The sequence below is a fragment of the Sceloporus occidentalis genome, unplaced genomic scaffold (genome assembly GCF_023333645.1).
Source record: "Sceloporus occidentalis isolate IW3139 unplaced genomic scaffold, rSceOcc1.0.p SCAF_3, whole genome shotgun sequence".
NCBI classification, from domain to species: Eukaryota; Metazoa; Chordata; class Lepidosauria; order Squamata; family Phrynosomatidae; genus Sceloporus; species Sceloporus occidentalis.
Genome location: NW_028316983.1, coordinates 113,547,895 through 113,575,698, shown reverse-complemented (window position 1 = coordinate 113,575,698; position 27,804 = coordinate 113,547,895). Strand labels below are relative to the sequence as shown.

Genomic DNA, 27,804 nt, shown 5'->3' with positions numbered 1-27,804 from the left:
TTGTACTGCCAGTATAGCTGGAGGTCACCAAATTGGAGAAGACTGCTCAGAACAGAATAATTGGACTGTTCTTATCTGTCTCTTCTATATTACCTCTGTCTCTCTGAAAAGTAAGCTGCTACTATCAAGGTCAGCATTAAAAGATTCCCATTCCTATTGAGCTGAATAGTCACTGGAAAACTTAAATTTTACCAGGAAAAAGTCGGGCCATAATAAGGGAATTGGAATATAATATACACATATGCTTTGTATGTTTATAAATATAAAGAGAGGCAAGGCAACTGAGGAAGCTAAGGACACAGTCAGTTCTGCAACAAGGTGGAACTATCATGGTGTGTTAACATAAAAATCACAATCATAGGAATCAAAAAATAAGAGGAAAAACAATTGCATTGTCCACAAAACTAGTACTAATAATGGACTTTTCTACTGCTAAAGGTAGTTAGTTAAACTTGCACACATTGTTACATGACCTTAGAATGTGGAAATTCTGTACAATTACAGAATTCATCCTATATTGTTCATGCACATGCTTTTTTTAAAAAAAAGTTTAGTATCAAGTCGGTTGTATAGTGAACGTGCACAACTATGATGTTTAGTATTTCACTCTATGCACAGGCCCACGTTATCTCTGGTGTTATCTTCTGTGTCATTTACAGAACAAGATTAGTGTTCCATAAAAATGAAATCACATAGACCTCATATACAGGTGTGGTGCCATCAGTTAAAGCTTATAAATGAGGGTCTTCCAAGATGGGTCTTCACCCCACACACTCCTGACCATGTTGCATTGCATAGCTGGAATTCTCCTGCACCAGCTCCTGCTGTAAATTCTCTTATCTTGAATTGCAACATCTGGCAAGATTAGTCTGTCTTGCTATTGTACCATGCAATGCAGGTAGGATTATGATTGTGCCTATGTTGAGATGTTGCCCATCTTGTGTGAGAAAGATGCTGGACTGAGCTACAGCAGAGACTATGTTAGCACTTTATGTGTTTATGGTATTTATACCCTGCCCTTCAGCCCTAAAGGCTCTCGGGGCAGTTTACAATTATTATTATTTTTAATTAGACGGTTCCCTACCTTCAGGCTTACAATCTAAAAGACACAATGGAATGGTGGTGGGGAAGGTGATCAGGTCCAGCAGTTCTTCTCTCCTCTGAGGCCAGGACCGAGGCAGATGGACTGGAGAGAGGGCTATTCTTCTTAGTTCAGGCCAGGCCCAATGGAGCTGGGCCTGCATCTCTCCGTCCATGGCTGGATGGCACCAGATGAACTGGAGGGAGGGCTCTGCTTCTTAGAAGGCACTTGGAAGGTAGAGGTCCAAGTAGCAGTAGAACCAGTAGCTTCTTCTTCCCCTGGCCCCAAATAGTCACTATACTCCTCCCATCCTCTCTGCTGGAGTGTTTTGCAGCAGAGCTCTGTCAGGTCCTGGTTTTATACAACTAGCAGGCAAAGCAGCTGTGTCTACCGAGTCAGGGCCTTAGTCCTGAAGAGTAAGGCAGAGGTCCAAGTACCAGTAGAACCAGCAGCTTCTTTCTCCCCCTGGTCTCCTGATAGTCACTGTGACCCTCCTTCTCTGCTGGGGTGTTTTACGCTCTTATCTCCCTCAGAGCCCACAGCAGTGGCAGTTGGTGACAGTTCATATGTGTGTGTCAGTTAGTAACAGTTCACACGGAAAGGAGCTTGATGGAGGGAACTGAAGGGGGAGAGATAGGGTTGCCATAATTGTCCACTAAAGCCTGGGACAAAATGTAGGACAAAATCTAGACAACTGCAGGACAAAACTCAGCCCAAATGTAGGACATTTAAGAAAAATGGAGGACCTTATATGTCCTACCTTTTGGGCTGAGTTTTATCCTGCAGTTGTCCTACAGTTTGGTCTAGATTTTGTCCTACATTTTGTCCCGGGTTTTAGTGGACAATTATGGCAACTCTAGGGAGAGAGGCTATCAGAAAACAACTAGAAGGAAGCAAATAGATTATCAGAAATTCAACAATAAGTTAACCTGAGCAAGATGTTCTTTTTCTGCCAGAGATGGATTGCTATCCAGTTAATATCCAGCAACTGTCACCATAGATGTATAGCCAACAATGGTTAGAGGGCTAGATCACTTAGTTACTAACTTACTTACCATTCATTCTTCCTTCCTTGATTATTATAATTTTTAATTTGCAATGATTAGGCTGTCAACCAGTTAGTCAATTTCTCAGAGTTTGACACCTGAGGCAATGCCATTTGTGTAGGATAGGTTGCCCTTCTTTACTCCCTGCATTTCAGGTGCATACTTATTATTCAGAAATGCCTACATGTAAGATGTTAAAGGCGCGTTACAGACGCACACAAAGTACGCGCTCTGCATACTAGGGTTGCGCGAGAGCGTGCTAGGGTTAGGAAACGGCGTCGCTTTCACATGCACTAAATAGCGGAGCATGCACAAAATGGCGGTGCCCGTTCCACACGGGGCCACCATGACTACGTCATGACCGCACCGCCTCCAAATGGGGCGGCGCGGAAGTGGCGTTGTGGGGCCGCGTGAGGGCGCCTGGGGTGCCCTTTCCGCGGCCCTGGAAGGAGCTCCATTTCGGAGCTCCTTCAATGATTTGCGTCGCTGGCGCAGCCTTTACACAGCTGCACCAGCAACACAAATGAGAAAGGGGCCAAGCGGCCCCTTTCTCTGTGTCCCCGCTGTCGTTGGGTGTCCTTGGGGCATGAAGCCCCAAGGACACCCCTTTCCTTTTGCCGCTTCCCCGTGGCCTGGAAAGCGGTGGATCGGGGCCTCAGAGGCTGCCGCTGTGGCAGTTGAGGCCCCGATTTGGCGGGGAAAGGGCCGATTACAGGCACGCTCCAAATGGGCGGTCTGTAACCCTCCAAACTGTCCTTTTAGGCCTTCAGCTTTTCTCCATACCCTTAGGACTTTCAAATGGCAACACCTAGGTGAGGCTCTGATTAGACTCCTAAAATCCAGTTGGGAAACTGACAGTGCTGACACAGCGTTAGCTGATTTCTATGAGTCGAATTATCTTATTGATCTATCAATTATTTTGAGGAGAATGGAGAACTTTTGGATTCCAGATGTTGGTAGACTCCAGCTCTCACCAGTTCCACCAGAAGAGCCACTGGTCAAGGATGATGATTTTGAGATGCATGTTTTTAGAGGTCCGTTAGATGAAACAGATATGCTGTGCCACCACTTTGTGTTCATCTCCAGTCAGTACAGAGTATTCAACTTAGCCCTCCACACTACCACCTACTCGTGTCAATACTGGATTTTCTGCTTTTTCATTTTTCCTTTTAGTATGGGGAGTCATTTTACATGTGTGCATGGATGGCTTCATTCATTATTTTGGGCACATGGGACTCACAGACAAGTAAACGGAAGAATATTATTACTGAAAATAGTGTATCTCAAAATAACATAGTTAATGAATGAGAAGTGTTCAGCAGCTTAACAATACATGTCTACTCAGAATTAAGACTGAGTTTGATAGGACTTACTCCAACCAAGGGAGTATAAAATTGTGACATTTATGGCTGGCATCCTGTAGGTAGGTGTAGTGAAGAGCCCAACCCATCCCAAGGCAGCAGTCAGCAGCCAATAGGATGCTGGCTGGTAGAAATTTAAATTTCCATGTGGGCAGTTAAAAATGGGCAGTCGGGTATTGACAGTTGAGAGTAGCAGTTGGGGAACAGTTAAGTCCGAGAGAGGACTGTGTTCCAGGAGTTCCTGGGGGAACAATAATTTGTTTGTGTGGGTTTTGATTGTAGACCAAGGAAGGGTCTAGCGGTCTCAGAAATAACGGTAGTAGAACTGGGAGTCTAATAGTGAGAGACTCAAAGTGTTAGCCAGACTCTGGAAGATGGTTTTCGGTTGATTAATATCCTGGGGGAGATCATTGCCTGTGTGGCTGAGTTACTAATAGAGATAGAAGAACCAACCTGTAACTAAGAAATCAACAAGCAAGTCAGCAATAACGATTTCATGCCCAAGTTACATTTCATCATTCTGTTTTAAAATAAACTTTTGTTGCTGTATGACCATCCACTTAGCCTGAGTTTTTAACGCACTACTAAACATTGGACATTTAGAGGAGTTGTGTCAGAAACCCCCTGCATTCATATATTCATTTGGGGTTTCTGTCATGGGGGTTATGTGTTTAGGGTTTTGTTTAGATATTATTAGAATAAGTTTATAATGGGTTTGATATATATGGGTTTGTTAGAATGTACTAGAAGGAGATGGATTGATGGTTAGCTTCTGTGCTTGCTTATTAGGATTGGAATGTTACAATGTTAGGGAGTTACTCAGCCAGGCAGAGACTGTTCCTGTGTTGGGAGGGGGAGTTAAACCTTAAGAGTTATTGCTATTGCTTATATGATGTTATGGTAATATGTTCATGATGCTTATATATGTTGCTGTGTATGTTGGATTGTGGGATGATGGGATATATAACCATGCTTGAATATACTTATAGGCTGTTAAGGTTCATTATTACTTAGTCTAGTGGTGAAGGATGTTTGTGCTTCAAGGCCACAGGTGCAAGGAGGAGATAACGCCTTGTGAGAACTTAATTGTTTTGAGAGTTTGCCAGAGATCCCGAACTAGAGGACATTACTTGCTAATTAGCTTACTTACTGTTCACCACTATGATCTTTGGAATAGCGGTATATAAATAAAACAAATTATTAAATTATTAAATCATTGGGGAGGAGATTCCTCACTGCGCGGGAAAGACTTATCCAATTAATTTCCTTTATTGCTTTATGGGGGTGGGTATGCTTGTGGGACTATATAACCCATCTGTAACTATGCATCCTCATTCCTGACAAAAAAGTCACTTCTCTTGTAATAAAAGTTGGTACTTTTACAGCCCAGCCTCTTATTGGAAAGGGAGACTGCAAGTAGGAGCCTGACAGGTTGAGCCCACCTTTTTTGGTGATTTCAGAGGTTAGATTTTCTGTTTTGACTACACAATAACCAAATTCCCCCCACAAGCCATCTTTTCGATGTGGCATGCCCAGCCCCTTGACAGTCATTTCCATGTCAGTAGAGAGCAAGGAGAGTGGTGTGGTGTATCTTGGTATTTTCCTTTAGTTGGATGCACAGCAGTTACAACATCTTCAGGGACCTCCTACGCAGGCTACTGTGCATCCAGAAAAAGAAAATAGCTGGATACATAGCTACTCTTTCCTTGCCCCTCTGTTTTCCATCAGGACAGAAATGGCCATCTTGGAGTGGGCTGTTTTACTGAAAATATGGGTTTGCTGTAGAGGAGATGTATCATAGCTACATACTGGTTATACATCTCCTGATGCAGCAACTCTGCCCATTTATATTCCTGGGGAAGCATTTTATTTAGTTTTGGGTGCAGTTTGACATTAACTTTTTTAGATGTGAGTGCCACTGAACCTGGTAGGTTTAACACAATAGACAGATATCTAAGATTGCACAGTCAGTTTTTCTCTTCCTTGATCCCATATTCTCACTCAGAATTTATTATAGAGTGATTTTTATTTTATCAAACTAAATGTGAAGCTGCATTTGAGTAACTGGAAAACATATTGGATCCAAATAGGTGCAGTTTATATAATACTTCCCTTGGAGGGAAACAAAACAAACATATAAATGGATTTGAAATATATTTTTTCCTACTTTGTGTCTTTCTAAGGATTTGAAACTTAAACATGGCGAAAAAACACAAGAAATCCAGCAAAAAGGACAATGCTTCAGATTCCAAGGTAGGAAAGTAATGTTTGTGAATGTGGAAAATAATACTGAAAAGTAATTTGGAGTTAAATAATGTAAAGTGAATGAGTAAGACTAGGAAGACATGGACAGAGGAGGCCCAGTCACTATCAATAATACAGTTTATATAATGTATACATTATTCAAAAGACTTCTAGTAAACATATAATCATCAAGGTGGGAAATTAAGGTAATCACTGTTCTTGTTGAATGTAACATCTTCACGTATACTTTGTGAAGGAATTGAATTCCACTGATAGTTTCATGTTTGATTTCACTCTAAATTTTGTAATTATTGCCTGAATTAAGAGAACTGTAACAAAAGTAGTGCTTGAAATCTAAGGATCTTGGTGGCAATGGGATGGTAGGTGGAATGGTCACATAATGTACCAGTTTTGCCACTGTAGATGTAGAGTTTTTGTGAAATGCTAGAATGCTGCTGTCTATTTAATTTGAGGCTGATAATCACACAGATTCTTTTTTTCAGAATCACGAAAATCCAAAAATTGGGAGTAATCATGTTAAAGATCATCCAAGTCAAAGGTATTTTTTTCTTCGTCATTCATTAAGGGCAGTCATTTAAGACAATTAAGTTTATTTTAATGAATAGTTACTCTTTCTGCAAGATTTGGAAACCTAAATTGTCCACACTGAAAAAACAACATAATATGAAATCAATTCATTTAATGTTAAGATTGTAGCATATTAATTGCATTGCTTTTAACCAAATACATTTACAAACGGTATATGCAGAATGCATAAAAGATGTAAAGGCTGAACTTCAATTTTAAAACCTTAAAAAAAAGATACCAATCACTATTTAGAGAAATAAAGTCCCTTTATTTACGTAAAATACGTGAAGCAGAAATTATTGTTTGAAAGTTTTTATTTTATTTCTGAAACAACAGTAAGAATGGAACTGTAGTACCTCTGGTCAAATGTTATTTTTTGGCATTTTTAACTGTATCAGATGGGTATTAATAGAAATACCGTATATACTTGTGTTCAAATTGACCTCACTTATAAGTCAAGGGAAGGTTTTAGGGCCAAAATAATTTTGATAAGACCCATGGATAAGTCGAATCTGCTTTGGTCAGGCCTCACCTGGAATACTGTGTCCAGTTCTGGGCACCACAATTCAAAAAGGGCATTGAGAAACTGGAGCATGTCCAAAGGAAGGCGACTAAAATGGTGAAGGGTCTGGAAACCATGCCATATGAGGAACGACTTAGGGAGCTGGGGATGGTTAGCCTGGAGAAGAGGAGGTTAAGAGGTGATATGATAGCCCTGTTTAAATATTTGAAGGGATGTCATGTTGAGGAGGGAGCCAGCTTGTTTTCTGCTGCTCCAGAGACTGTGGAACAATGGATGCAAACTGCAGGAAAATAGATCCCACCTCAACATTAAGAAGAACTTCCTGACAGTAAGGGCTGTTCGACAGGGGAACAAACTCCCTCGGAGTGTAGTGGAGTCTCCTTCCTTAGAAGTCTTTAAAAAGAGGCTGGATGGCCAACTGTCGGGGATGCTTTGATTGTCCAACCCCCTTGCATGGCAGGGGATTGGACTGAATGGCCCTTGCGGTCTCTTCCAACTCTACTATTCTATGATTCTATGATTAATTTAGGAGACAGAAAGCTTTAAGATTGGGTTGGAAGTGGAGGGGAAAATGGGAGCTTGGTCATCAGAGGAAATACAAATAGGAGGAGGCTGCGAAGATCAGGCTAAAGTGGAGAGAAAATGGGGAAATGCAGGGAGGAGGAGGAGACTAAAGTATAACTATCTCACAGTCCCAGAAATTACAGAATTCTTACACAATTTTTCCTTTCCTGAGGAGGTAGCTAACCCATTGCAAGTATTTTGTGAGCTAGAACAGCAATCAATAACTTCTATCATGGCAATATTTTTATTACTGAATGTTTGTGACCTATGCTTTCATGTCATAACTGATTACTAACAATGGACAAGCAAGGTTTGTTTTAAAATGGAAAGCCTATGCATTCTACAATTAACTAATAATATAATATTTTCAAGCTGTGGATGGTTGAGTCCATGGATAGAAAACAGGTGGATATGGAGGGCCCAAGTGTACATATGCTTTTGTATTCCTTGGTCTGGGATGGTATGAACCGGTTACAGAACACGCTCGGTGGAAAGGACAATAACCATAACCAATGAAATCATCATCCTGTTGAAAATCATTTGATCTCATTTGCCTAAATGAGTTCCTTGGATGGGTAAAAAAAACAGGAAGTGTTTATAACCAATCATTTTTGTTACCAATATATAATGTTTGCAAGATGGAAGGGACACCAGTAATGTATATTGTACAAGTAGATACAAACATAGTAGTGCAAATAGCTGGGATATGCAGTATATTGGACAGTGTCTTTTACACACTGGTCCACAAGAGGGAGAATCCAGACCACTTGAAACCCTGCTGTGAACAACTTGCCCATCACTTAAGTCATTCTGACCTGAATATTAAGATTAAGACAAATCTGTTGGATGTAACTTTAGGTCCTACTTGTCCAGTGATAATGAATACTTTTCAATTTGTACAGCCCAAAGATGTGCATAGGATCTTGCAAGAGCTGAAAGACACCGTGTGTGTATTAGACCCTTGTCTTTCTTGTCTTATTAAGAAAACCACAAAAGGACTAGCAGACTGGTTAGAAAAAGCGATATATGCCTTTCTAAAACAAGACGGAGTTGAATGTGATGGTGCATAAAGACAATTATAAGACCATTGTGGAAAGAGTTCCCCTGGATTTCATGGTACTGGGCAACTACCAGTCAGTTTTCAATATTCTGTTTCTGCACCATGTACTGGAGTTTGTGATTGATACCAGCTCCAGAGACTCCTGGAAGAGAAACATTATCTAGATCTGTTTCCAGGTCTGGTTGTAGGCTAGAGACTTCTTTGGTCACTTTGCAGAAGTACCTTTTCTTGGAAGCTGTTAGGAGGAATGTGTCCCTGTTGGTTCTGTTGGAGTTTTCAGTGGCTTGCACTACCAGTGGCCATAGCATCCTTGCTGAGATGGAATTTACGCTGCATCCAGGCTGTAGAGTTTTGGTTCCACAACAAACTACAATTCCCAGAATTCCATAGCAGTAAGCCATGGCAATTAAAGTGGGGTCAAACTGGATTATTTCTGTAGTGCAGATGCAGCTTTAGAGTCACTGTTTTGCAGTGGCTTCTTTCTTTCCTGGAGGGGCAAGCCTAGATGGTACAGATTATAGATTGTATTTACACTTCAAATATCCTGTCATTGCCCTTTATCGTCTTCATCAAATTCATTCCATCAATAATTTAATTAGATTGCCCTGATATGTTCAGATCTTTTCATATGGTTCCATGTGATTTCTCTAGTTTTGGTATAAAATGACCTCAGGGCTCTGTTCTGGGTCCCCTTCTGTTTTCTCTCTACACACTGTCCTTAGGTAAACTCATTAGCTTTCTTGGCTTTTCCTACCATCTGTATGCCGATGACACCCAGCTGTATCTTTCCACCCCTGACCTTTCTCCAAGGCTTGAACAGCAAGTTTCGTCCTGCCTCACAGCTGTCTCGCAGTGGATGCGCCAACGGCGTTTGAAGCTCAACATGTCCAAGACAGAGCTTCTTGTCTTTCCTCCTAAGCCCACCCTTCAACACTCCTTTTCTGTCTCTGTGGACAACATTTCCATTCAACCAGTCCAGCAAGCCTGCAGTCTTGGTTTTATCTTTGATTCTTCTCTGTCATGTATCCCTCAGATCTTGACCACAGCCAAGGCTTGTAGATTCTTTTTGTACAATATTGCCAAAATCCGACCTTATCTCTCTGCCTCTACCGCCAAGATCCTGGTCCATGCCCTAGTGATCTCACGACTTGATTACTGTAACGTCCTCCTGGCTGGGCTTCCTTTTTCTCACCTCCGTCCTTTAATCTCTGTCCAGCATTCAGCTGCACGCATTATCCCTTCCACCCACCGCTCTGACCACATCTCTCCTGTGCTGGCATCCCTTCACTGGCTCCCCCTCCCTTTCCGCATTCAGTATAAGCTCCTGCTGTCGACATTTAAAGCCCTCCATGGACTGGCCCCTCCTTACTTATCAGACCTTCTTTCTCCTCACCTTCCCACTAGGGCTCTCCGTTCTGGTAGTCAAGGTCTGCTGTCTCAGCCCAGGATTTCCTCTGCCCCATCCCGGATTCACCCCTTTTCCCTTGCTGCCCCTCACTCCTGGAACCTTCTTCCCCCACAAGCAAGAGCCATCACTTCTTTAACTAGCTTCAAAACGGAGTTGAAGACCATCCTGTTCAGAGAAGCCTTCCCAGGCATTGCATAATTGTCACTTGCTATTTGATGTTCTTTTGGTGTCTGTTTTATTGAATCATTTCCTGTATTGCTATGTATTTTATATGTATTATCCTACTAGAGAGGCCCCTTCCCCACCACCTCTCCCTTATCCTTTTGTGTCATGTCTTTTTAGATTGTAAGCCTGAGGGCAGGGAACCATCCAATTATAAAGATTGTATGTACAGCGCTGTGTAAATTTACAGCGCTTTATAAATAAAGGTTAATAATAATAATAATATCAACAAACTGAAAACTCGGATAATTACAGAGGCTGTGTGCTGCTGATAGACTGAAATGGCATGTCATACATAGTTTATATTTCTTCTATAGGGAAATATACTGGCACAAATAGCCAATATTATCTTGCACTACTGTGACATCATCACAGACATGTATAGTATGTTGAAACCTACTTGGTTTCTTGGTCTTCAGAGTTTGATATTTGTGTCAGAAGCAATATGGGAATCCTCTGTAAAACAGGATGAAACATATTTGTAAGTAATTGGTGGTCACTCACTCTTGCCAACATTTTATACTGGTAACAAAAATCCCAGGTTATAAATACTTCTGTTTGTTTCTATCACTTGAGGCACTGATTTAACCAATTGCATCCCCAACTAAGTAATAATTTGACTCCTGTCCCCTTGCTATTGAGTGTGTTCTGTCACTGGTCTATATTATTCCAGGCCAATATAAATAAAAGCATAATGTATGTTGAGCAATTGTCAAATTTACAAAACTGCCAGATATTTCCTTAGAATAATACTAGCTACCTGTTTCTCTTGTTCTTGTTGCTGCTGCTGTTGTTGTGTGTCATTTTCAACTTATGATGACCTTAAAGCAAGTCTTTACCTTTTTTGCGGTGTGTTGTCCATTCATTATACTGGTAATTCTGTTACTTTTGTGTTCTCCATAATTTTTTCCTTAAATATTACTCATTTCTTAGCTCCAACAAAGTATAATCTCCACTGTCACAAAATTCTTACTAATACTTTCTGTTTACGATGCTTTTGCAGGTTGGATGATGCTACAAGGTGCACAAAAGCTAAAAACAGTCTCAGTTTTATAGAAGCTACTACTAAAGATCTCCAGAAAAATATTTCAAAAGAAACACAACACATTGGTGGTACTTTAATGTCTCCTGAGCAGCGTGAAAAGATCACTATACGTTTTAAAAAGAAAGCAGACCATGGTGGGAAAAGAAGTAATACAGATTTGGTGGCAGCTTCTTTTAGCAAGGAAGATTCTGACAGAGATGTATACAGTGAACTTGATGTAAAAAGAAGGAGACAGGAATCACATGATTTAAGGATCCTGAACACCAGAAAGAAAAAGATAAAGGACAAAGCAGAGCACTCCAGTGTAAAAAATATAATTATGAGAAGTATGCTACCTAAAGAGTGTTCTTTCCTTCCTAAGAAGAAATCTTTGAAACTGGATGAATTCAGCATAAAGCAGAACAATTCAAAAGAGCCATATCTCCCCACCTCAGCTGTAAATTTATCAGGTCCTAAATTGCACATGCAGGCTTGCAGAGAAGAGACTCTTGAAAAGTCCAAGCATACATCATTACAACATCCTAGCAATAAGGATGAGATGAGATACAAACCTTTACGTCCTGTGATGGATCAATCCAATTTTTTGAAATATAAAGAAAAAAAACAATTGTGCAACGACTCCACCAATAATGTTTGTCATTTGACGACCCAAAGGAGTAAATATGAGCCTGTAGCATTTCAGGCAAATCAGGTAACAAAATAAAATAGAATGAGAAGTTGCTTTGGGAAGATTTGGTCAGATAGCTTCCTCTTGCTTGTTGTGCAAGGACCGTGGCAAATGGCCTGATTAAGGAGTTGAGGAGGTTTTTTTTACAGTACCGTAGATTAATATGGTGAGTTACATCCCTTCATAAACAAGACAAAGAACTATCCACGGGGAGCTTATACTCCAAATTTGACCTAATGAAAAAACAAGGGATAGTTGAGTAAATACAGTGACTTGTGTTTTAACACTATAGCCCTTTTTTGTGCTTAATCTTTGTCCTCAAGGACAAGTTTCTCAAAAGGTGGGTTATAGGTAGGAGTTTTAAAGAAGGCAGAAAGGTGGCACATGCATGATGGGGAAAGAGTTTTAGGCATAAAGGCAGCAAGAAAGAATGTACATTGTTTTTCAGTTGAAAGTGTGAAGTGAAACCATAGTTACAATTAGTTACCTTATATACTCGACTATAAGCCGAGGGCAAGTTTTGGAGGCAAAATGTATAAGCTGAGGGCAAGTTTTGGAGGCAAAATGATGGATTTTGATATGACCCTTGGATAAGTTCAGGGTAAACCATCCATTAAGAAGCCAAGCCCTTCCTCCAGTCCATCTGCCTTGGTCCAGGCCTCTGAGGTGGAGAAAAACTGCTGGACCTGATCTCCTTCCCCACAACCATTCCTTCTCCTTTTGTGTTGTGTCTTTTTAGATTGTAAGCCTGAGGACAGGGAACCGTCTAACTAAAAGTTTGTATGTACAGTGCTGTGTAAATTTACAGCGCTTTATAAATAAAGGTTAATAATAATAATAATAATAATAATAATAATAATAATAATAATACTTAGTGGCATACCACAAAGGATCTAAATAATGACGCAAAGGAATAGAATGCCAAAGAACCTAAAACACTATGGGAGGCATTACTGTTTTGGGTCACACTAAAGGCTGGATGGAAGAGAGAGAAGAGCGAGGTCAGTACTTTCAGGACAGATTGCACCCTTGCCTTTCACAAGGGAATGGTTCGCATTTTAATAAGAGTTAAAGTATACTATTTACATTGGCCCATGGATAAGTCGAGATAGGTTTTTGAGGTCAATTTTTTGGCTAAAACGTCTAGGCTTATACATGAGTATATACAGTAGAGTCCTTGTAAAATTCTATTCTATGTTCCTTAGAAGAAGTCCCAGAGTTATCTTGTACTTTTCTTCCTTCTTCTTCAAGCTTGCAGTCACATTCCAGCCCTACCTAATAATTGCTTAAATTGTTTGTTTTCACCAGAAGATGTTTGACATGGATACTTGTACAAATTTTTGTTCGTTTTTTTACAGAGCTCTGAGACATCATGTCACCCCTTGTCTGCATTTGAAGCCACTGAAAATACTGATCCAGACCAAGAAGTTAGTTGTTATTTAACTTCAATAGTAATACATATATCCACTTGTTAACTGTAATACTGAATTCATGCTTGTGTGTAGATGTACATGGATAGATGTGCCTGTGTATATGTATGTATGTATGTATTTCCATATGTATTAATTATTGGATTTATATCCCACCTTCTGCCAGAATGTGTGTGTATGGTGTGTATGACCCATCCATTTTAAATTTTGATTCTGCTCATTGGTGGAGGGGAAACCTGCACAATTCCAACTGAGGTAATATGTGCCTTGATGTTACAAAATGTTCCCTGCCCCGGCTATAGGCAGGGCATAGCTTCAAATATTGAAGCTTAGCTTCAAATATTTCTTGGTCGGAGAGATCTCTGGGTTTGCTGTAGCCCCTAGTTAATGGAATGTGTAGTTCTAAACATGACCAGTGCTACATATCTGTGCATATACACAGAGAACCAGTGCAGACATTATGAAGGTGATTGGTTAGCCATAGAATAGAATCTTTATTACAAGCATAGACCAGCACAGGGTTAACTATGATAAGAGGCTACATGACTCCCCCCCCCTTTCCCCTTTTTCCCCACAGATGCATATTCTGCCTGCTTTAACCACATGACATTTGTAGCAGTGTCTTCCATGATGGGAATGATGGTTCTTCCTGGTGGCTTACTTTGACTCTTGAAGCTTGTAATGTGAAAGCACAATACTTTCACTACTCACAGCTGTTGGATAAATAAAATTATGCACTAAACACAATCCTTAGAGTTGTTCAGTCCTCTAATAAGAGCTTTAATCCAAATATAATTTTACCATACTCTTGCAGTATTTCAGGTGGGATAGCATTTGCTACCCTTTCCTTAATTCTGTGTCAAGCATAAATAAAACATTCTGGTTCCAAACAACATACTTGCTGCTATAATGGGGATTGTTTGGTCTGGTCCTTTATTGTAGTCATAATAGACTGGGATAACACTTGAGTTGCCTTATCTGTGATTAATGTTGGTACTGAAGTAATAGTTAATTGACATTCAGGAAGGTGGGGATTATTGGTAACGAGAAAACAACAAACAGTCCTATCTCCCTGTTTGCCTTACTCTCCTAGTTTGGTTTACTCCTCCCATTTATACCAGTTGGCAAGGCATATGGAAATTATCTTTCCCCATGTTGACTGGAAAAGTAATAGGTTTCTAATTCCATTCCTGCCTCCCTTGTAACAGTGAGGCTCAGAGTGAGCCCTGTTCCATCTTAATTTTTTTTAATGAAACTTTCTGCCTCAGAGCATACAGATAACCTTATTCATTTCATGAATAGTGATGGCTCTGGATTTTGATGGGTGCTTGGGCAAGATGTCTTTACTGAGAGGTTTTTCACTCTATACTATTACTACCGCCCATTTACTTTTTCTTCTGAGTCCCATCCAAACCACCACACAAAGGGCAAGGGCAAGGAAAGTGGAATCTGCTGCTTTTTTCCATGGTTCTTGTGACTGCTTCCTCAGGGCAGGAAAATAAGCACTAGCAGTGAGGAGGAGGATGGTAAGGAGCTGTAAAGAGAAGTAGAGCTTTGGTGGTTGATGCTGGGAGTACTGCTGAGATGTGGGCCTTAGCTGCTGATAACAGATCCTAGGACAGCCTTGATATTATTACAAGTTTATATTACTCTTTTCACAGATGCGAATTGTAGAAGTCCTGCATGCAGCTCGCATTGGCCAAAAAATGGCTTTGCCTGTGGTGCAGACATGTGGAGAGCTGACCAGCATGGACATTGATCTCCCAGATGATGAATCAAATAAGTTTGCTAGTAAGCTTATATGTGTTATGTGTTTTTTTTCCTTCTTAGCAGGACAACAGGGAGATGGGAAAAGCCAATGAAGACTTCAGATTATTAAACTGTTCTGTTTCTACTTTTACAATAGAAAGTGTTGCTGGCTTGAATACTCTGATTGTGGTTGATACTAATATAATGATCCGCCATCTGGAGTTCATCAAGTCTTTGAAGAATAGTGTTATTCCAGGTTTGTGTGGATTTATATGTATAACACGTCTTTAAATAATGAATGTAAATTTAGAAAAGTAAATTTAGAGGTATAATCTTTGAAAAGTAGAATTAAAGTAATCTTGTCCAACTGCAGCTGCTTCCTACCAGCTGTTTATTCTACTTGAAGACAGAACCTCCTGATTCACCTTTTACTGCTGATTGCCTTTGTATTTCATAGTTCTGCTTGTATTGGGATGTATCCCAAGGCAATCTTTTGGGGGTTTTTTTTGGTCAGCTTTATCTAAACAGGCACATGGCAGATAAAAAGGATGGCTCATAAAGGATCAACCTGACACAGTTCCTCCCTTCTATGTCTTTCAGTACCCCACCCAGCTGTGTGGGGTTTTAGTATCTTGAGACACACAAGTGTCAGAACGAGAGAGACATTGCACTAATCTGATATCAGAGGAGCTGGGAGTATTATTAGAGAATCCTCTGTCCTGATAGTATGCGAACGATATGGCCACATAGTTCTCCAAATCAGGAGGAACAGCAGAGTCCCGTGGCACCTTGAAATAAAATAAAAAAATCACTCCATGAGCTTTCAGTGATGCATGAAATGTTATCTAGAATGTCAGTATAACTTATATTCCAGTTTGGTGTATGTTCTTCCAGCAATGTTGTTCTTCATTCTGTGGAGGGCAGTTTGGACATTCTGTACATGTAAGAATAAATGGATATAAATTTGACATGAGAAATAGCAGTACAGTACTCAAAAACCAGTGCTGGATGGGGGGAGACTTCGTTGTGAAGTAAAGAAACATCAGAGGCAGATTACAGAAAGAGAGACTGCTGATTTAAAATTCATTTGGAAGTTCTAGAACACCAGAGATTGGCACTGGATAGTGGGTCCTTGGGTTGAGTGGCTTGCCCTAGTGTTATGTTTGTATTACCAGCAACTGTTTTGTAAATTGCCAATGTTAATAATACAGTCGTCACTTTCTGAACTTCCTGTACTTTCCCTTTCTGAATTTCTCAGCTTACTATCTACAATCCCACTCCAACTATTCACATTGTATCCATTCCCAGCACTTCTTATAGCTGTTGAGGTGACCTTCAACAGAAAAGTAGAGATTCGGGAAGCTCTATGTTATAATATTGTGACAGTCTTTAAGCTTCTGTTCTTGCTGCAGCAATGTAATGTGGCTTCCTCTTTGCTAAAATCTAAAATCAGAAACCATGACTTAGGTGTTGAAACTTTGAGCAGATCTGTCTTGAGTGCTCAGAAACTGTGTATATAGCATAGACCAGATAGGTTTCCTTCCATTTTTCAGATTGCAGTTCCATGACTGGTCAGATTTAGAGGCCTAAATTCAATGGTTAGTCCCAAATAGGAAAGAATCATGTAATCAATTGCTAGAAGTAAATAAACATAATTGATGAATCTTATGGCTTCAGTTAGTCTACTCCAGTGGTCCCCAAACTGTTCTCTTTAAGGGATTTTGGGCTTCAGCTCCCAGAATCCCAGACTATTGGCTAACATGGTTAAGGCTTCTGGGAGTCGTAGTCCAAAATCTCTTAAAGCGCACAGTTTGGGGACCACTGCTCTGCTTTATTTGCAATTGAATTTTAGAGTCTTTCATACTAATATGGATATATATATATATATATATATATAATCAGCCGTGGATGCTTAAATTCATGGATAAGGAATCCATAGATACAAAGGTCCAACTGAAAGTGTTTTACCTATACAAACAATCAGCTCAAACTGATTATACAGCAGCATTCTGTAACTAGAATTACCTGATAACAGTCAATATTGGCATTGGATCAGCACATGTGAATTCAAGTTGAGAGTACTGAGAGAAGGCTGAAAGCTCTGCCCGCTAAATTTGGCAACTGATAATGTTCTCTTTCTGTCCTTTTAATTATGAGAAACATAATTACTCTTGAAACATGATAATTTGTTGATATATTCTGATAATTGCTTAATTTGTTGCTGATCATGCTTCTGCTTAGTACACATTTAGCAACATTTCATTTTAATTTAGTTTCTAATAATTGGATTAGGGAATGCCAATATATATTGTTGATGATATATTTTTTGTTTTGTGTGACAAAGTGCCTGAGCTGTGACTGTCTCTTTCTTGTGGGTTATCCAAGGACGTCCTGAGTGGAGGAAAAACAGTAGTAAAGAAGACAGGCTTTTAATGTATACTAATGTTTCTTCCTAGCCTTTCCCCTCCTCACTGTACCTTTTTCTGGAATCGTATTTTTCAGCCTTTGCCTCTCTCCAAGATGTTCTTGACTTCAGCTTTGCACATGCCTAAGTACTGGCATGGCTGCTGGGGCTTCTGGAATTTGAATTTCGAAATATCTGGGGGGCCAAAAATGCTTCTCTGGATGATATTACGCTGATACCTGTATTTGAATGAACATAAACATCATATCATGTATTAGAAAATAAACAGTCAAATGAGGCTATGATTTTGAATTCAATGAATTTTACTGAAATTAAGAGTTCAACCAAATAGTATCAGTTGAAAGTGTGAAGGTGGGAAAAAATAGGGGTAAGTGTAATTGAACAGACAGTCTGAGATGTGCATTAGTCTCCACAAAGCATCAAAGGCTGAATATATCTGTAATATAATCTCAGGGGTGTGATTTGTTATTACTTTTGATGTAAGTACAGTGTAAAAATGGTCCAGTTATAGTATGTCTATTCTTTGTCTTGATGAAATTATTGTTAGAAGAATTTCTAATGACATGGTGTTAGATTCTTGAACCAGGATGACTTTGTTGGCAGACCTACAGACTTTGAGTGGCAAATTACAAATACTCATCCTCTAGTCCAGTGATGGCGAACCTCTGGCACACGTGCCAGAGGTGGCACTCAAAGCCCTCTCTGTGGGCACATGTGCCATCGTCCCAGCACAGAGTTTGCCAGAGTTTGTTACTAGAAAGCCAGAGGGACATGGCACTTTGCAATAAATAAGTGGTTTTTGGGTTGCAGTTTGGGCACGTGGCCTTGAAAAAGTTCACCATCACTGCTCTAGTCACAACAAAACTATCAGTGTAGTGTGTACTCATGATCCTCTGGCAGGATACCCAGTAAAAGGAAAGTACCTGTAAAAGGGAATGAGTTTTTAACACAGTTAAAACAGTAATTATTTGAAGAACTACGGGATGATCATTGTAATACTGCCTTTCTCTCATACAGGTATAGGCAACTTTGTGCTTGTAATTCCCTGGGTGGTTTTGCAAGAACTGGACCACTTGAAGAGAGGGAAGATATTGGCAAATGTTGGACAAAAAGCAATTCCTGCAGTTCACTTCATCTATATGTGCCTAAAAAAACAAGATCCAAAATTATGGGGACAGTCTATGCAACTTGCTTCCCAGAAAACACGTAAGCTATGGCAGTCTGATTCATATGAAAGATGACATCTCCTTTTGTGGGTACAAGACTACTTTTTTTTAAAGATAGCTGGAAATATTTATACACTTTTCCTATATCTGTTTTACAGTGTGAAAACCTTTTGGCTGCAGGCTGAGTAGTAGAAATCGTTGTTGTGTGCTTTCAAGTTTACTGTGTGCAGTGGCATCACTATGGTTGGTGTTAGCTGGTGTGGGTGCCCAGAAAGTGCTGCTGGGAGGGTGGCAGCGGCTTGCCCATCTGCCTTCCCTCCCTTTCTCTGCCTCACTCACCTGCCTTCCCCTGCCATCCCCCTGCCTCCTAGTCAGACTCGGAAAGGGTTGCTGAATGGCAGCAGTTGCAGCCTACCCTATTCTATCCTGCCCTACCCTCCCACTACCTCACTCACCCACCCAGGGTTGTGGTGACCACTTTCATCATGTTTTAGGCCCTTGGGGCCATTTTAAGCCCAGAGAGGCCTTTTAAAAAATACAGTCAGCTCTTTGTATCCATGATTTTTTTTTATCCACAGATTCAAGCATCCACAGTTTGAAAATGTTTTTAAAAATATATAAGTTCCCAAAAGCAAACTTTGATTTTCCCATTTAATATAAGGGACACCATTTTATTATGCCATGGTATTTAATGGGACGTGAGCTTCCAAAAATTTTGGTATCCATGGGGAGTCCTATAATCAAACCTCAGTGGATACCAAGGTCTCACTGTACTTCCTGTTTTAAAACTGGCCTTTCCTGTCCTAAAATAGTCCAGGGGAGGCCCAGAACGTGGCAGAAATGCCTTACAAGCCCCAAGAGGGCATTTTGTGACTTTTAAAAAACAGTACAGTTAGCTTCCCACATCCACAAGGGTTACAGGCAACCCCCTGTCTGTCATAGTTGAAAACCTGCAAATATAAATAAGTATAAATTAAAATCACAAATGTTATTTTTTTTAACCACAGAGAATACTTTTCTAGGAATCGCTAGGTCTCCAGGGTGAGTCTGTAGTCACCGTCTGCCTAGGATCACCCTGGAGGACGAGAGGTTCCTAGAGAGGTGTTCTCTTTAAGAATTTCTAGGATCTTCAGCATGGCTCTGTGGTCAACATCTGCCAGGACTTGACCATAGAATCGCTCTGGAGGATATAGAGATTCTTAGACAGAACATATTAATCAAATCCATGAATCATCAAATCTGTGAAAGGGAAACCAATGAATATGAGGGTCCAATTGTACTTTAAAAAATAGTTTGATATTTATTGGTTAAAACACATGAAAACTATTTCACAACAAAATAAACAATATACAGGAAAAGAATAAAAGGTAAAAAAATAAAATAAAAAAGTTATCCATACTTAGCATGTGTGCACACACACACATGCACAAACATTGTAACTAAACTACTGTCTATACTAACACTACACTATAGCACATTTTTAAAACACTAAAATATTGCAGTAAGCACACTGGATTAAACTCTGAGTAACACAGACACAAATAGCATCTAGGTTAAAACCATAACCACAAATTATTCCATTATTAGCATTCTTATTGCCGCAAAAATTCATAAATGGTTTCCAAACTTACAAAAAAATCTTCAGTTGGTTTATCTTTTAAAATCCACATCAATTTGGCAACTTTGGAAAATTCCACAACCTTAGCAACCCAGTCTTTAGTCATTGGTGTTTCTGCCCATTTCCAAGTCTGAACAAACAATATTCTCACAGCAGCTATCATATACTTAAGGACTAGGACATATTTAGTATCTGATTCTTTATCAAACATATCCAGCAAAAGTATCACATAGTCCACTTTTATAAAATCTGACTAAAATATGAATCTTAGACCAATATCTTTTTGTCTTCATACAAGTCTACCACATATAGTAGAAAGAAAGATCCTTTCTTATTCTGATAATCCCAGCATGGATTTGAAACCTTTTTGGATATTTTTGAGAACTTGTTTGGCATTAAGTACTATATACACACAATCTTATACATATTTTCTTTCATAGTACAGTGAATTTTATATTCTTAGTTCACATTTCCCTCCAAACATCAGTTTGTGTATTACAGTATGCCCAAAATTTGGGGTCCACCTTCCTATATATGTTCTTTTACAGATCCATCTTCCGTTTCTAATTGGAAGATGGTCACATGATCATCATCTTTACAAATTACATGATCATCACCTTTACAAATTCTAAGTAAAAATCATTTTCTTCATCTGTTTTGTCAAGATCTTTATCTTGTTGTAAATAAGCAAATCAATTGAGATCAATACCCTCTCTAAAAAGCTTCTCTCTTGACTTAAGCTCCCAATTTCCCTGTTCATGTGCAAAAGATCTTTATAATACAACCTTATCTAGCTTTTAAGCCATTCTCTCTACAAAGGCTTCCTGCAATGAGATAACTAATAGTATATGGGGGGGGAGGGCTTTGCTGCTATTTATACCAAACCTGCAGAGGTATTTCTAATAATACCTTGCTATTATTACTTGAAAGATAACCATGCCAACCAAACCTTAAATCATGACCTTCCAAATCCAAAAGTCATCTATGAATGGAATCCATTCTTTCAGCTGCACAAAACAACAGGACTCATAATACAGTTTAATATTGGGATTTTCTGGAACGCCCCCTTTCTTTGGCATCACACAATATTTAATTCTGGGGTTTTCAGCTGCCAAACAAAGCTGGAAATATCTTTCTACCATTTCACAAATAGTATTCAATTTCTTATTATGAGGATTATTTGAAAATAGAAATGAAACCTTGTCAAATCATTTGTCTTTAATAATGCAGTTCTCCTCATAAAGGATAGGTTGAACTTTCTCCACTTTTCCAAATTTCTTTTCTTTTCTTTCCAGTTTTTGTCATTATTTTGAAACAATAGACCATTGATCTTTGTTGTAATTCCCAGATATTTAATTCCAGGCTAAAATTAAAAGGAGTGATTAGAACTAATTAAATTATAATATTTAACAAAATTATTTTGACTTCTGGAGGAGCCTTCAGGCTCATAAAAAAAGCCTTAGATATTACATGTGGCCCGTGGTTAACCTCTGATTTAAACAAAGGAGATATAGGCCCCATACAGACAGGCTGCTTCAGGCCACTTTGGGGGTATGCTGTTTAAATGATGCATGCGTCTAAGAGTTCGGAAACCATGCCAAAGCCACAATCCAGTCCTAAGGACTGGAGTGCAGCTTTGGTGCAGTTTCCGGACTCTTAGGACTCATGCATCATTTAAACAGCATACCTCCAAAGTGGCCTGAAGCAGCTTTATTTTGGCCTGTCTGTATGGGACCATAAATCAGAAAAGAAAAAAAAAACAGATTTAAATGTTTTGAGAATCACCATATTTATAACTAGTGACTTCTAGTTCATGCTGTACATGTAATATAGGATCATAAGTACACATATAATGAACAACCACATGGAGATAAGTTTGTGACAAAAACGTTTCCATTCAGTTTCAAACAATAATTTGCCTTTGAACATTTACTTGGAGGAGATAGGATGTAAAACTCAGATTGGCATGCTCCCGTCCCCCTTCTCCTTACTTTGAGGAGAACACACTGATTGAACCAAGGAGATTTGTTTGGTTTTGGGAATATCATCTGCCTAGTCCTGTGAGAGAGAATCCAGGAATAAAATACGATTTGTACATGCCTGCATTTCAAGACTCTTTAAATAGATTTTTTTTAATATTTAGAAAGCAAATGACATGTTTTTCCTGTTTGAACAAGGTCGTTCAGTTATTTCAAAAATATGTGCTTGTCTACTTTTGCCTAATTTACAGATGATTTCATTGTTGAGAACAACGATGATCGTGTATTGCAGTGCTGCTTGCAGTACAAGAACCTCTTTCCTCAAGTTGAAATTGTACTGTTGACGTAAGTTCTGTGTGTTTAAACCATATCTTTCCAATTGGATATCAAAATTGAAAATAATAAGCCCACAGCCATCTCTTGTAGTTCTTGTAAAACAATGAATGCAGGAGAAATCTTCACAGGTACATGCCTTGGAATTGCAAAGAGGTGTTTGTGACTGTAGTCTTCTAGTCGTTAGCCGTGAGAGAACTTCACAGAGGCTTGATACGCTGTACCATTGAGTTCTGCGTTCCTATCAACCTTAGTTGAGGATGAACCTCCTTCAGATGACAACCATCCTGGTAGTTAGCTATCTGTCTTTATATGGGCTGAGGTAATCTTTTGTAATATCAAAGAACAATCCATGTGTAACCATTTCAAAGAGAAAAGCAAGTGGTCAAATGTGCAAATTCAAGGTATTGTGAACAGAGATTAACTAAATGTTTCTGGTGCTCATGTAGGAATTCTGAGGGATCTTGAACTAAGTAGTTAATCTCGTTCTGGAAAGCCATTGCTTTCCAGTAGAACACAGAGAAATATATATCTTTGAAAAACAAGTTTTTACTAATTATCATGCAAAATTTGTGGAAATTTTAAGTAGCTTCAAAAAGGCATAGTTAGATTAGTTTGATCATTCACTGTTTCCTTTGTACCACACATCCACAGTGCTTTCTTTGTTACTACTCAGGAATGCAAAATCAAATCCAGCTTTCTTTTTACAGGGATGATAAAAACTTGTGCAACAAGGCCTTGGTGAGTGAAATAAAGGCATGTAGTAAAATAGACTTGGTTACTGCACTCCAGAAATTGGTTCCAAAGAATGTTGTCATAACTCAAGATGCTTCCATTTGCCAATCACTATTGGGAAAAGGTTAGTTTGTTTAGTGTATTTGCAGCCCTATATATTTCTTCTCAAGTCATCCTGTTTGAATTCAGTGGGGCTTATTCCCAAGTAGGTAAGCATAGATTTGCAGTCTAAATCTGGGAAATGGTTGTTACTTAGCCACCTTAGGTCCCCTTCTGGAAGAAAGGTGGCATATAAATAGAATAATAATAAACTAACATTTAAATTGATTTTTCTCTGAGAATGCTGTTTGTAGCTTTACAACTTCAGATAGGCATCACTGCTTCATATGATGCTAATATTCCTCAAACAGCTATACCAGTGATGCCCAGAGTGGGCAGTGGAAAGATCCAGGGGGGCAATGAGAAAAAAGGGTACAGCGGGGGGAACTTCAGTCACAGTCTTGGCGCACAAGAAAGTCAAGGGAAACCACTAGCCTTTAGGACTATGGTGAGGATAAGTTGGAACACTTGGCACTGGGGGAGAGGCAGCAGCAAAAAGGAGCTTTCAAATTTGGGATCCTGCTTAAGTTTTGTGAGCTTTGCCAGGACCTGGCTGACAGGTTGAAGCTGTACTGCTGCTCCTGCTTTCTTTCATCAGACAGGCAGAGAGAAGAGGTAGCAGAAGAAACAAATAAGGGGAAAGAGTATCTAGAGTCGATTATTCGAAAGAGACTTCCACCTTTCTCAGACTGAGAGTCCTTCTTTGCCTGGGAGGAAAGTGGGAAGCTGGCTGCACCTTTCTTTGCCAAGGTGAAGAAAGACTGAGAATTGTTGCTCAAGCAACTACTCAATTGGTGCTCCCTTTACACCTGATCACCCTGTGAGCAGCAACCTAGCAGTTGGCCAGTTGGTTTTCCTTTTGCTGTAAGGCCAGCATGGGTGAGAGGGCGGAGAAAGCCTGGCTTGTTGCTGCCACTGCTGTATTCACACATGAGAGGTGGAAGATGAAGAGGCAGTGGCAAGCTGGGTGCGGCTATACTGCATGCTGGTGGCCAGCTGGCTGCTGCACAAACAGTAGACCTGATATCAAGAAGCAGCCATTGGGAATGCTAAAGTTGTCAACTAGAAAGAAAAGGGGGCGTTAGCCGGAAAAAGGTTGGAGACCACTGAACTATACTAAGGCAAGTCTATCTGAAGTTCTTTATTTATATTTATTTGGAATATTTATACTCTGCTTTTTATCCTCAAAGGCTCTCAGAGTGGCTTACAAATGGTTAATTAGACATTTCCCTGCCCTCAGGCTTACAGTCTAAAAAGACATGACACAAAAGAAAAAGGAAATGGAAGTGGGGAAGGGGATCAAGTCTAGAAATCTCTCCCTCTGACACCTGGACCATGGCAGATGGACTGGAAGGAGGGCTCTCCTCCTTACTCTGGGCTAGACCTGATGGAGCTGGCCTGTCTCTCTCTCTCTGAAGACTTGCAGTCCTAGGCATATTGTCCACTGTGATTCCTAACAGTTTTTTTTTTAAAAATAAGCCTAAAGGAAGCAACGATGATATTTTTGAATCATAGAAAATAACACTGATACTAGTAGAGGGGCAAAATGTTTACCAGACCAGTTACTAGTACAGTGTTCCTGTGTTCTTCTCCAGTGGCTACTCTTTGTCATCTAATCTCCTTTAGGACTAGCTACTGAATTTTATTTCAGCATTTTTGGCCTTCACATTTTCTCACTGAACATACTTGTTGATTTCTACCGATCCGCTTCTCTCATATCTAAGGTATCTAAGATATGTTGTGGTAACTTTGACTGTGAAGTTGTATTCACATTTTCATACAGTAATGATTAAGCAGTCAGTGTGGAATATTAAAGGAAACACAGGATATTTCATTGTTTACAATCTAAAGATGTGATATGGTTATATTTGACTCCTCATCACTCTCCAGCACATAAATACATGAGTACAGATTGTAATAGAGCAACAATATTTTGGTACTGACAGAGATCTTAAAACAATACAGTATAGTTTTATCTTGCACTTTCCTTCACATTCACTCATAAGTCTACCATTCTTAGGTATTTCTCCTGCAACCTGTAACACAGTCTCTTTCAATTACATATTTTTGTAACTGTTTTTTCCAGTTCCCAGACCCTATCTGTCACCCCTGCTTAGACCATACCATTCTAAACCATACCTCTTCTTCTCAGTAGGTCTCTATCCATATACAAATATGCTGTACAATGATATAAGACTATGTAATGTTATATCACATTTGATATAACTTAACAGGGGAAAACATTATTTATCAGGCTGTTTAAAAGGAAAGGTGTGTAGCAAGTGTGGTTTTGTTTAGGTTTAGATATCAATTAAATCTTCAGATATTTGGTAAGTCTCCTGAAGAGTTTCAAAATGTAGTAGTTTAAATGTGAATTCTGACACTGAAGAGTGCAGATCATGTGGCCATAGTCTGCTCTTCAATCTGTAGGTCAACTTCATCTACATTAACACCAGAAGTAATTTTAACCACACTTAAGCAATGAATATATTGTCCTTATTTCTTGGGCATTGGAATAGGTACATATTTTTAAATGGAATACCCTGAGATTAGTTACTTCTTGTTTTACAGAGAGGGCCATGTCACATTGTATAAGTTGTTGTGCTGATGTCCGAGAAGATCACAGGCAGTTCACATCTTTTTTTTGCCCAGCAACATGTTTGAGATTGTGAAAGCAACTGTTAATGAGACCCAGTTGTTTATTTCTTTCCACTAAATTTCCATAGTATCAACTAAACAAAGAGTTAATATCTGTTGTACTTGCTTAACAGATACTAGTTGTCATAAAGCGGAGGCCAGTTCTATCGATCATCTTTCAGTAATTATTCTTGACACAAAGAAGTGCTTGGGGAAAGTTTTATCTTCTATATTGGAAACAGAACTGAAGATTGCTTATGGAGAGCTGTGGACAGAGGTGATTATTCTGTATGCTAGAAAGTAAATACTTAATTTAACCTTTAAAAAGAGAACTAAAAAGTTGCAGTATTTGCCTTCATCATACATGCTTGTATACATTAATATAATATATAAATATTACACTTAATTTATATGTATAACAAAATGACTCTTACTTTAATGTTACTTATAGTCAAGTATTCTGTAGAAAAAGCTGACACTTTGTCTGAGTGCCAGTCCATGTACAGCATAAAGAACATCATTTTGGGCAGGAAAGAGGTATCCAGAAGCTGAGAGAACCTCCTGCTTTGAAGAAGTAAAAACTTAGGCTGGGGGGGGGGTGTTTGGAGGTGGGGGAGGTGGGGGAGGTCCGAATAATCTGGTAAGAACTGAGCAGCTCTGTGGCATTCGCAAGTGACTGGATAGAAAGGAATGTTCCTGAAAAATGACATGGTTAGCTGGAAGCCTGAACACGAATGCTACAATATTTTGTCAAAGGTCCTGCTTGTAAATGTAGAATCTTATTGGACAGTTAAGGATGTGTAACTCGGGTATTTATGAAGCTACACAGTGAACTGTAATCTAGTTCACCAAATCCATGCTTACCAGAAAGCAGCTACTGCGATTGACAGGGCCCTTAACCCTGTCTCTCATGAAGCAGCAGACTGGTGTTTTCAACCCCACCCTTGGGTGAGCCACATTGCAACAGGCAAAAGTGGGGTCTGTGTCACAATTGCTCCACTTGCCAGAGATTTTTTTTTGATAAATGTCAGTAGAATGCAGCTTGATCCCATAGTTTAGAATCCCTTAGTGTAGAATTTGTATAGGTGTCATAAATGCATGGTTGCTTTTCTCTGCCAGCTACTTTTATGATGCCCCATAACTCTGAGTTGCCCAACACACTGATTTTTTTATAAGGTTTTTAATGCTGTGTAGAAAATACTATGTTTTCCAACTAGTGTACACAGTAATATAAAATGTGGACATAGCCTGCATGGCAATGTACACACAGTTTCAAAAGGTTGAATCCAAGTTGAAAATTGACTGTGAAAAGCAAGAAAAAAGCCTCAATTATTAATTAGGTTTCCAGTTCTAATTTTTCATTTATTTATTTGTTGTAATGCATAACAACAGCAGCTTTAATGTGCAATATACAGTGCGCCCACGTCATACGCTGAAAGCCATGTGGGGAGGAAGAGGCGGTGCATCCCATAGGGAGTAATGGGGCATGTGCCCGTGGCACACGCAGGCCGCAGCATGCATGAGCCCCATTCATTTAAATGGGGCTTGAGCATGTGCGGAATTTGCTTTACACGGGGAAGTCCGGAACGGATCCCCCGCATAAAGCAAGGGCGCACTGTATTTAAGTGGCAGTGTATCTTGTTGCCATAATGTTAAAGGCACTTCAAGAATTACAAGACAGAGGAATGAAATACTGTATACTGACATCACACAATCAAATCCTGAAAAGTATAAACATGTGTTACATTTTTGAAAACTTTGAATCTCCTGGGAGCTGGTTTGCCAGTAGTTTCTGACTTTGCTGAAGTACTGAGATCTAACACC

General features: G+C 39.5%; 2 protein-coding genes across 16 annotated transcripts in view; one reads left to right on the top strand and one right to left on the bottom strand.

The window, feature by feature from the left end:
- The window catches only part of TRMT1L (tRNA methyltransferase 1L), a 38,025-nt gene extending 36,438 nt beyond the window's left edge, over nucleotides 1–1,587 (bottom strand). For 2 of the 4 annotated variants that reach the window (XM_089515841.1, XM_089515843.1), the window contains exon 1: nucleotides 1,085–1,239. Coding sequence is in view for 1 of the 4 variants with exons in the window: in XM_089515846.1 (XP_089371972.1) it covers nucleotides 1,085–1,256 (172 nt within the window). In the remaining 3 variants the exon portion in view is untranslated. Of the gene's footprint in view, nucleotides 1–1,084 lie in introns of all 4 variants that reach the window. The other 2 variants (XM_089515846.1, XM_089515842.1) reach the window with 2 other exon arrangements.
- Nucleotides 1–27,804, top strand: part of SWT1 (SWT1 RNA endoribonuclease homolog) — a 51,215-nt gene that overhangs the window by 7,249 nt on the left and 16,162 nt on the right. For 4 of the 12 annotated variants that reach the window (XM_089515832.1, XM_089515829.1, XM_089515828.1 and 1 more), the window contains 10 exons: nucleotides 5,672–5,741; nucleotides 6,236–6,291; nucleotides 11,101–11,833; nucleotides 13,168–13,236; nucleotides 14,901–15,030; nucleotides 15,146–15,244; nucleotides 18,431–18,619; nucleotides 22,428–22,521; nucleotides 23,220–23,368; nucleotides 26,115–26,257. In XM_089515832.1, the coding sequence (XP_089371958.1) occupies nucleotides 5,688–5,741; nucleotides 6,236–6,291; nucleotides 11,101–11,833; nucleotides 13,168–13,236; nucleotides 14,901–15,030; nucleotides 15,146–15,244; nucleotides 18,431–18,619; nucleotides 22,428–22,521; nucleotides 23,220–23,368; nucleotides 26,115–26,257 (1,716 nt within the window). In that variant the 5' untranslated portion in view covers nucleotides 5,672–5,687. Of the gene's footprint in view, nucleotides 1–1,542; nucleotides 2,099–2,140; nucleotides 2,314–3,143; nucleotides 3,162–3,466; nucleotides 3,695–4,060; nucleotides 4,389–4,647; nucleotides 4,668–4,873; nucleotides 4,951–5,671; nucleotides 5,742–6,235; nucleotides 6,292–11,100; nucleotides 11,834–13,167; nucleotides 13,237–14,900; nucleotides 15,031–15,145; nucleotides 15,245–18,430; nucleotides 18,620–22,427; nucleotides 22,522–23,219; nucleotides 23,369–26,114; nucleotides 26,258–27,804 lie in introns of those variants that run through there. The other 8 variants (XM_089515830.1, XM_089515831.1, XM_089515836.1 and 5 more) reach the window with 8 other exon arrangements.